Raw genomic sequence first — 9741 nt, forward strand, 5'->3', positions numbered from 1 at the left:
CTGGAAAACAGGTTACCTTGTTCTAGTCTTATGTCTGACTCAAGTGGATTTTTAAAAGCCATGGGGGGGGGGGGGGTTCAAGTGGTAGAGTGCTTGCCTAACAAGCAAGCCTGGAGTTCAGTAACACACACACATACACTCACACACACAGTTATCCTGCCTCTGCAAAATAAGTTATAAAAAAGAGAATCACAAGTAAAACTGTTACCCTCAGAGTTTGGGAGGCAACTAAAAAGCCTTTTTTTCTCTTTTCCCTGGGCCTCCAACCCTAGGCCTCCATTCTTCTCAATCCCAAGTATGTCTCACACCGCATCAGACAGGAGGTATATGGATCTCAGGCCTACACTGTTTTCCAACATCCACAACCTGACCATCCTTTGACTTAGTCTCCACAGTTAAGCTGCAAGCCAGACACAAGGGCATGGCACGGCCTCTTACCAGGTCCAAAGACCACAAGGCCTAGCACTAACCATCCTTGGAGACCTTACAGACTGTCACTCACTCACTCATTACTCCTGCTGTCATGATTCAGCTGGCTCAGCTCACCTCATACTCCAGCCAGGTCCAGCCCCACCCCCACTCCCTGGGCATAAGTAATTCCTCTAATCTCCATCCCATCATCATCTGTCTATCTTGGTCATATGTTCCAAAGGTCTGTCCTTGTCAGCTTGCCTTGGAAGGACCCCATGCTCATCTACAAAAGAACAAACTGGAAGAATGCCAGGAGGCAAATGTGACCACCACAGACAGCACAGTAAGGTATAGGGCCCACAGCACAATGCAGGGAAGAATGCACTAGGCTTAGAGGTCAGGAATCTGCTGGTAACAAGCCATGTGGCCATGGACAGCTCAGGCCACCTTCTGAGACCTCAGTTTCCATGTCTGTAAAAATGGGGGTCACCCTGCTGCCCTCAGGGAAGAATAAAATGAGGTGATTCTAGGAAAAGTAGGCCAGCCACACATCAAGATCTGGGCTTGGTGCCTTTTACAAGCAAGCTGTCATCAGCCCGTGGGAGCAAGATGGCCAGGACCAAAACAGCAATGGCCAATCCTGCCCAGGAAGACAGAGAGAACCAGAAGGTGGCCTCTCCCAGGGGATCTTCATAACTGCCCTTTCCCTCCCCGGCAGCCCCCACTCCCATGTGCTCCTAACCTGGTGCTCACCCTAAACAGGTACCAGACCTAAATGGTAGTGTCCCTCTTCCAGGGCCCCAGTTTAGACCCTTGACAAACGGAGACAAATGATACCTGTCTCTGTGGTAAAGTGTGGTCCATCATAGGCCTGTATTGAGGATGCTGCATGTGAGCAAACAGAGAGGGAAGAAAGTACCTTGTGTGTTTGCTTGTGGACACAGAGACTGAGAGGTTTCACAGATCTGGTAACATGGGCATCCTCTCAAGAGAGGAGCTGGGTGACTCAAGGAGGGTCAACATGTACTTCCCTCACTGCTACTCTTGTGCCTACCACCTCCTACCATACCACCTCCCCTTCTAGAAGGGAAGTCTGTCAGCCTCCAAGTCACCAGTCCCATCAGGCCTCACCTGCCACTAAAGGCCACTCCCTGCAGGAAGCCCACCCTGATCCCAATCCTAGAGAGCTTCCCTTTCCCTCACCTCTGTCTGTCTGTCTGTCTGTCTATCTGTCTCTGTCTCTGTCTCTGTCTCTCTCTCTCTCTCTCTCTCTCTCTCCTTTTTTCAGATTGTTAATACACTGCTTTATGGAGTCATTATCCTTCCTGTGTAAATCCTGCCTCAAACACATTTTCATCTAAGAAAGGGGTTTTCCGTTTTCTTTCCCTCATCTCCTTAGTACTGGGCTAGACACAGTGATTATGGTGGTTGCCCATAATGGCTTTTATTTTGTTTTTTTTTCTGTCTGAGACTAGGACTCCAACTTGGTACCTGATGCTTTCTCCCATTGGCTGGTACTCTATCAACTGAGCCATACCTCCAGCCTCTTCATAATGGCTTCTTAAAAAGTGAAGCAAAAAACAAAAACAAAAATCAAGGAGTAAATGGCCACATTACTATGGAGGAATAAATGAGGGCTAGCAGCATTGTCAGGTGAACCAAGTGTGTGACATCTTTATATTGATTGGCTGAACCAGACGGTTTCCCAGGCCTCAACCATCCCTGGGAAGAACCTGTAGGCAGGCAACATTCCCATCCCTCAGACAGACACAGCCAGGCAGAATGCAGAGCAACTGTGCTTACCCCATAAACCCAGAGCTCACCCTGAACAAGCAGGTCATACTCAGCCCCAAGGCTAACCTCCAAACTGGTGTCAGGGAAGGAAAGGAGGCCTCTTTGCAACAGAATTGCGGCAGAATAACTGGGGGAAGGGCTGGGAAAGTGGCTCAGTGGTAGAGCACTTGCCTTGCATGCATGAGGCCCTGGGTTCGATTCCTCAGCACCACATAAGCAAAAAGAAAATAAAGCCGGAAGTGGTGCTGTGGCTCAAGTGGTAGAGTGCTAGCCTTGAGCTGAAGAGCTGAGGGACAGCGCCCAGGCCCCACAACCAGACCCAAAAAAAAAGAATAACTGGGGGAAGAAAGAGGTGGGGCATAGTCAAGAACACAAACTCTGAGGCCAGACTGTCTGGGTTTACATACTTAGCCATGTGCTGCATACCTTTTAGAAATGACACTTTATAGGCCAGGCGTGGTGATACATACCTCTAATCCCAGCTACTGAGGAGGCAGGGATGAAAAGATCATGGTTCAAAGCCTATCTGAGCAAAAAGTTATAAAGACCCCAATCTCAACAAAGCTGAGAGCGGTGGTGGTAGGAGCCTGTAATCCCAGATACATAGGAAGTTTAGTTAGGAAGATCAGCTTCTAAGGCGAGTCCGTGGCCAAAAAGTGTAAGAATCTAAAAGCAAGGAGGGCTGAGAATCTAAGTCAAATGGTACAGCAAGTCCCCAAGTTCAAACACCAGTACCACCAAAACATTAGCATCTACACCTCAAGGCCTTGCTTGGAGCAAGGTATTGACCTCAGGTCAATACCAGAATCTAGAAAGGCTAGATAATGATACCTAGACCAACAAGGCAAACAATCATTCACCAGAACAGTGCACCATGCTCTAGGGGTGGGGATTCCAAAAGCTGGGGCAGCAGATGGGCTCGCTGGTGGCGATCCAATGGTCTTCTCCTCTCCTCAAAGAGGCCTGCCTTCACCCAGAGAACTCTGGGGACCTGTCTGCTCTGTGCGTCCGTTCCCTGTCTAAACCCCCAAACTCAGCTCCTCGCTAAGGCCCCCTCCACAGCAGGGGACACCTCTGTGCTATGTCATCCTGCCACACTAGAGGCCCACACTTGGCCTTTCTCAATACTCCAGAAACGCCTCCCATGAGGCCACCCCTTCAGGCCTCAGATAAGCCAGACCCCTCTCCTTTCCCAGCAGTAGCCTCCTGACTCCCTAAAACCCTGCAGGCATTTCACACACATCCTGAAATACACACAGGACCCCAAATGCCATCTCTTCTTCACTGCCAGATTTACAGAAGGCACACAGAACCATACCCTTCACTGACTGCCTGTCTAATCCTCTCCTCCCCCAGCCTCAGCTTCCAGGAGTCCAAACAAGCTCTCCTCTAGCTGGAGGCTGGAATTCCCTGAGTAAGGGCTGTGCTTCCTATTCTGGAGTCCCAGTTGAAGCAAAGGTCCAAGGTCTAGGCAGCCCTGGCCAGCCCCCTCCCCCGCAGCTCCTCCACCCTGGGAGTCCTGCTCCAGCTGGAGGAGTGGCTGCACCTGGCCCCACACAGGGCCTCTGGTCATCTGCCCAGCCCCTCTCCTTCCTGAGGGAAGAAACAGCCTGAAGCTAGCTCAGAAAGAACCCAGGGACTGCTTTTCCTGGCAGGACTGTCAGATACACAGAGGACTCAGGCTGTGGACGCCATTCTACTTCTTAGCATGAGGAGGGGCTCAGCATTCTGCAGAGGAAAAGAAAAGGGAACTGATTTCCACAGGGCGAGGACAGATCCTGTCACTGTGTTAATCATCTGTCCAGGCACAGGGTGGGGAGGGCAGGGAAACATCTGGACAAAGCCAGACCAGCAGTTTAGCAGTAAGAAGAGGGGGAACTAGCATCGTAATGGCAGCAGTAACAAGAGCAGCAGGCAGCTGCCACTGGAAGAAAAGGACAGCTCTCAAGGTCGCACAGGATGGTGGCTCTGCTGAGTTGCATCTTGTCCCCAACTGCCCACAGGGAGAGGGAAGCAGGGCAGAGATGGAGCTGACCACAGGCCCCCAGTGACCTGGTTCCCACTCGGCCAGTGCAGATGCAGAGGGGAGGGGAAGCTGCCATACCATTAGGAAGGAGTCACACTTCCTACCACTCCTCTGGCTCCTAGATGCTGTTGCTCACACAACCCCAAATAAAAATGGCCTCATAACCAAGAGAGATTTTCCACCAAATGACTGCTGCCCAGCCACACCCAGCAGCCCCACAGGCTTCCTTACACCCCAGGCCCAGATTAGATTAGGAGTTCGAGCGGGAGCTAGGGACCTGACAGGTCTTGACTGCTTCCTGAAGAGCAGCTCACACCTGGAAAGCAGAGGAGAAAAGGCTGGAGTCATGCATCCCACCAAGGCTCAGGGCTGAAAAGGGTCCCTTAGAGACCCTCCCCACCTTAGTTAAAGAGGACTCTGAATCTCCTGAGCAGCTGAGCAGAAGCTCTAATCTTAGACTTATGTGTCCTCCACAGCCACAGGCCCCTGAGCTTCCCTTCTCCCTAGAATCTCCAATGGTAGAACCTGGGCAGGGGCTGAGTCTCTTTAGGATTCACAATTAGTAGAAAGACTGTGGTTACAACAGTTTTCCTCTTTGTGATTTAAAAAAAAAAAAAAAGACAACTCACCAAAAAAAAATAAAAATAAAAATGGCAACTCCCCAGACCCTCAACCTTGGCATTTCCAATGGACTAGCTTCCAACCATTGATCCTATAGGCCTCCACACTCTAGGCCTCAGGGAGAAGGTAGATGAGGGGCTCCACACAGCAGGACTGCACCCTCTCTCCTCTCCCCTCCCCCAAATGCATTCCCAGAGTACCAACAGCAGGTCTCTCCAATCCAAATGGTCTCATAGCAGATTTCCTACTTCCCACTCCAAACTTGCTGCTCTCACCACTCCCCTCCCCCCCCCCCCCCCACATTCCCATGTGCTCAGGGCCATTCTCCTAGGGGTGGAAACCACATCAACTGTAAAAAGGCCAAGGGTCCAAATGACCCACCTGACCCCACTGGGCACAAGAGAACTAACAAATCACACCAGCAGCAGCTCTGCCTAGGAACCAAAGAGGAAAACCCAGCACCCACTGAGGACTGCTGAGGGGACACTAAGACACACACCAGAAAATAAATTCCAGAAAACCAAATGAGCATTTTCAGACCCACTGGAACCATGAGGAACCAGACATGGTTCCACTGAGGGAAGAAGGTTCTGATCCTGAGGGAGGAAGTTTCTGATCAAGTGCCATTGTGTGCCGCATTCAATTTTGTTTTGAGAACTATTTGGAAGCCTCCAGTACAATTCCTCACCTCAAAGCCTGTCCCACAGCTGGGAGCCAGTGGCCCATGCCTGTAATCCTAGCTACTCAGGAGGCTGAGATCTGAGGATCCAAAGTCCAGGAGATTTTTTTTTTATTTTTGTCAGGCATGGGGCTTGAGCTCTGGGCCTGGGCGCTGTCCCTCAGCTCTTCAGCTCAAGGCTAGCCCTCTACCACTTGAGCCATAGCACCACTTCCAGTTTTCTGGTGATTTATTGGAGATAAGAGTTTCATGGCCTTTCCTGCTAGGGCTGGCTTTGATCTCAGATCTCAGCCTCCTGTGTAGCTAGGATTACAGACCTGAGCCAATAGCGGCCAGGGCGATAAGACTCTTATCTCTAAGCTGGAAGTGGCACTGTGACTCAAGTCATAGAGTGCCAGTCTTAAGAACTTGTTTGGAGGTTCTAGCAGGGGAGTGCAGCTACTCGTATCCTTGACTGAAGACCGGTCCTCCTCTATCGGGGATGGTCGTCCTCTTCGACCGAGCGCACAGCTTCGGGAGGGAGGCACACGGAGCGGTGAGGGAGGAAGGGGACACCCGCCTAGCCAGCCAGATCAGCCGAATCTACCCTGGCAATCAATGGGGTTACAGATGTCGCAGCCAGATTGCCTTCACATCCAGAGTGCTAGTCTTAAGTTGAAGAGCTCAGGGACAATGCCCAGGCCCAGGGTTCAAGCCCCACGACCAACCAAAAAAAAAAAAGTGTCCCACAGACAAGGGACTTTCAGGTGCTCCTGGAACACCTAGAATCTTGGTCATCACCAACCCATGAAGCTGGCAGTCCCAGAGCAACCCCAATAATTACCACTGTGAAAGCTTCTATCTGTCTAAACCTGTAGCAATGGTATAGATGGTATAGTATTCAACCTGTGTAACAGATGGTTATCATCGTGACCCTTTCAGAAACAGGAAAATGGTTAAGTAACCTGATTGCTAGTACTGGAACCAAAGCCCATCCATTCTGGAAGTTTTCCAGCTATATGCTGTCCTGCTTTGCCCCGGGGAAGGGGTAGCTCTAAGCAGGCCACCAAGGAGAAGCGCTGCAAAGCCATAGGATGACCTGGCTGCAGGTCAGGCGAAACCCTGGTTCTCCAGCTTCTAGCAGAGCAAATGGCAGAGAAGCCACAAAGAGCCAACTCATTTCCCAGGGAATTTTCACACTCCAGTCACCACCCATGGCCCTAAGGCTTTCCCAGACACTAAGGTTCTCATCTACCTCTCCCATCATGTGAGAAGCTCAGAGTCAACAGATATCTTCCAGGTGAGGGCTGCAGTTCACTACCCCCAACCATCCCCAGAAACTCTACTAACCCTTCATTTATAGTTGCATTTTATCTCTCATATCATCTCTGGGAAGGAGTGTTATCTCCCCCCCCCCCCCCCCCCGCCCTTTTCTGTATTAGTAGGGGTTTGAATTTTGGGCTTTAGGCCCCACAGCCCAGTTATCCCCATTTTAAGGATGAGAAAACAGAGACATCAGGACTGTCTGATGCTAGTCCACAGCCTCCTCTTATCCATAGCCTGTCATCCCCGAGTCAAATTCTCTAGATGACAGGAGGGCCATCAGCTGCCCTCCCTGAAACAACCACAGCCGGCTCCTGAAGTTATATGTGAATACCATTTTTCCACCAAAAGCTATCCAAGACTCTATCCAAAGCTGAGGAGGAGGCCCTTTCCCTATCCAGCAATGTGCTCACTCACTGCCTCAGCCACCCATGCCAGGGTGCTCCGGGAAATGCCACCAGGAGCAACCATTACAGCCTGAGAAAGAACTAGAGGAGGGCAGCAAGCTTCACCCGAGTCTCAGTGGGCATGCTGTAAGGCCCACTGAGAGAGAGGAGCAGGCAGATTTCATAGACTTTTCCTCTGCCCTCTAATTGCCCCACCCACTCCTGCCCCCTCCAGGCTCTATAAATAACTCAGGTCAATGCATCAGAAGAAAGGCAGCCAGGTGGGTGTGGAGTGATGCTTGTGGAAAAGATGACTTCTAAAAGTAAATTAAGGCTCCTATTCAGAACAAGGGGTGGTAAGTCAAATTCTCCCAGACACCCTGCTCTTGACTGAAAACAGACACACCTGGACCTGCAGGCTAGGCCAACTCAACTAAAAAGATCCTGTGGCCAAGAGGAAAGCAAAGGCAAGAACTGAGGAGGTGGGGGGGAGCTCGTCCAAGCAAGTTAGAGATTTTTTTTTCCCTAGATCCTCATCTAACACACACACACACACACACACACACACCACATTTGTCATATACCAGGTCAGAGTAGGTGAGGGTAAGGGTGAAGGCAGAAAGGCTGGGATGATAGGACAAGCACCTCTTCTGAAAAAGAAAAGGCTAAGAAGAGATGTAGGGGAGAGGAGCATTCTACCCCACCCCCACCCCCTGGAGCTCCCTGAGCCAGGAAGGAACCAGAGGACAGAAAGCAGGAGGAAAAAAACAAAACAAGGGCCAAACTATACCACATGATTCCACACCCAGCAACCAAACAGCAAGTCATGAGGAAGGAGAAGGCCTAGTGAGGGAGACATGAAATCAGGTCACAGCCCAGCCTTGAACCTGCCCCAGGCCACAGCCGCCAGCCAGCCAGCCAGGAAAGCCCTTCCCCAAGTTATACTTTGAAAAATGTTCATGGTCAGGCGCTTCACTATCCAAATCCTTCTTTCATCTGGGTCCGCATCAAACTCAAGACTTATTCCACTCCTCTAAGGAACCTGAGACTGTCATTCCTTCAGGCAAATCTTCCCAGGCCTCTCACCAACTAGGACACACATCTGGCTCCCTTCAAACAGGTCACTCACAAAATACCTATTTGAAGATCCACAGCAGGTGATCAACTCTGGGACTGGCATCTAGATCCCACCCAGACTCTGATGCTCAATGTCTGAAGCCTTAATCTTAACTTAAGAGAGGCCAAATGCTACCCAAATAGATGAATGAAACCCACTGGTCCTTGTGGGGGAAGTGTCTTGGAGAGCTACTTGGGCACATTAACCACTGCTGCTGTCTCCACCTAAGACAGGGCAGGATGGATAGACAGGCCACTTGAGGGCTGGCCCAGGGCTCTCCTTCCCTTACTTAGGAGGTTGTCTGGCCGACAGCCCAGAGACCCTGGACACAGAGTGGGGGCATATTCTGACCATGATGGCCATTCCACAATACACAAGAGACAGATGCCCTGAGGGATCTCTAAACTTGCTGGGGTGCCTCCCTGCAATCTCAGCCAGTTAGGGGAATTCACACTCACTCACACACACACACAGGGTGAGGCACGACCCTATGGACTGGTCACCCAGCCGCGTCTGCAGTTTTCATCCTTATTATCCTCTTGGAGCAAAGGAAGACAGCCCCAGAAGCCCTTCTTAATTTCCCACACCCTCAGGATCCCATTCCCAACTTTCCTGGGTCACTACTCAAATTCCACAAGATGTTCCAGGGCTCACTAACACCCAATCCCGTCAGCGCTCCCGAACGGGAGTCCAGAAGAAGACCCCAAAATGCACACGACTTGTCTGTCGGTTTGCGTCCTGGAGCGCGAGGCCAGGGGCTCACGGGCCGAGGTTCTGGGTCCTGGATCCCCCACCAGCCCCGCCCGGTTAGGCCTCCAACCGTTTCTGCGACCCCGCGACCCCCACTCACTGCGTGTGCTGGGCGCGGCCTGCGCCGAAGACCTCGTCCAGCGCCACGGTGGCCTGGCCCAGGAACTTGTCGACGCCGATGAGCGAGCGATGCATGGTGGTGAGCACCAACTCGCATGCGGCGCTGGCGGGGGCCGGGGCCCAGGCTGCGGGGCCCGCATCGGCCTCCTGAGCCCGCAGCAGGCTGTCCAGGGCGCCGGGCGGCAGCTCGAAGGAGCATTCCTCGCGCCATTCAGGGCAGCCCTGAGTCTTCTCCACCACCGACGTGCTGTACTTCTCGCGGCCCACCTGGATCACCGTGTACGCGTCGCTGGTGCTGCCCGCGCCCGAGCTCTTGCCCCGCAGCCCGCGGGCCCTCAGCACCGTCACCTGGACGTGCGTGGGTAGCCAGCGAGAGGGCCCCGCCGCCCGCTCCTCTTCCCGCACCAGGGCCATGGTGGGAGAAGCGGCGGAGGGCAAGGGCTGGCCGGGCCTGGCGCTGCCGCGCGGCCCCAGTGACAAACAGGGAGGCGCGGCAGGGGGTCAGGAGCCGGCTCCCGGAGCCTCGGCCCGCACA

General features: G+C 52.4%; 1 protein-coding gene across 3 annotated transcripts in view; it reads right to left on the reverse strand.

The window, feature by feature from the left end:
• The window catches only part of Rab11fip5 (RAB11 family interacting protein 5 (class I)), a 41995-nt gene extending 32267 nt beyond the window's left edge, over nt 1–9728 (reverse strand). For all 3 annotated transcript variants that reach the window (XM_013035785.1, XM_013035784.1, XM_013035782.1), the window contains exon 1: nt 9187–9728. In XM_013035785.1, the coding sequence (XP_012891239.1) occupies nt 9187–9620 (434 nt within the window). In that variant the 5' untranslated portion in view covers nt 9621–9728. The remainder of the gene's footprint in view (nt 1–9186) is intronic.
• Nucleotides 9729–9741: the final 13 nt, after the last annotated feature.

The sequence above is a fragment of the Dipodomys ordii genome, unplaced genomic scaffold (assembly GCF_000151885.1).
Source record: "Dipodomys ordii isolate 6190 unplaced genomic scaffold, Dord_2.0 Scaffold220, whole genome shotgun sequence".
Classification (NCBI taxonomy): domain Eukaryota; kingdom Metazoa; phylum Chordata; class Mammalia; order Rodentia; family Heteromyidae; genus Dipodomys; species Dipodomys ordii.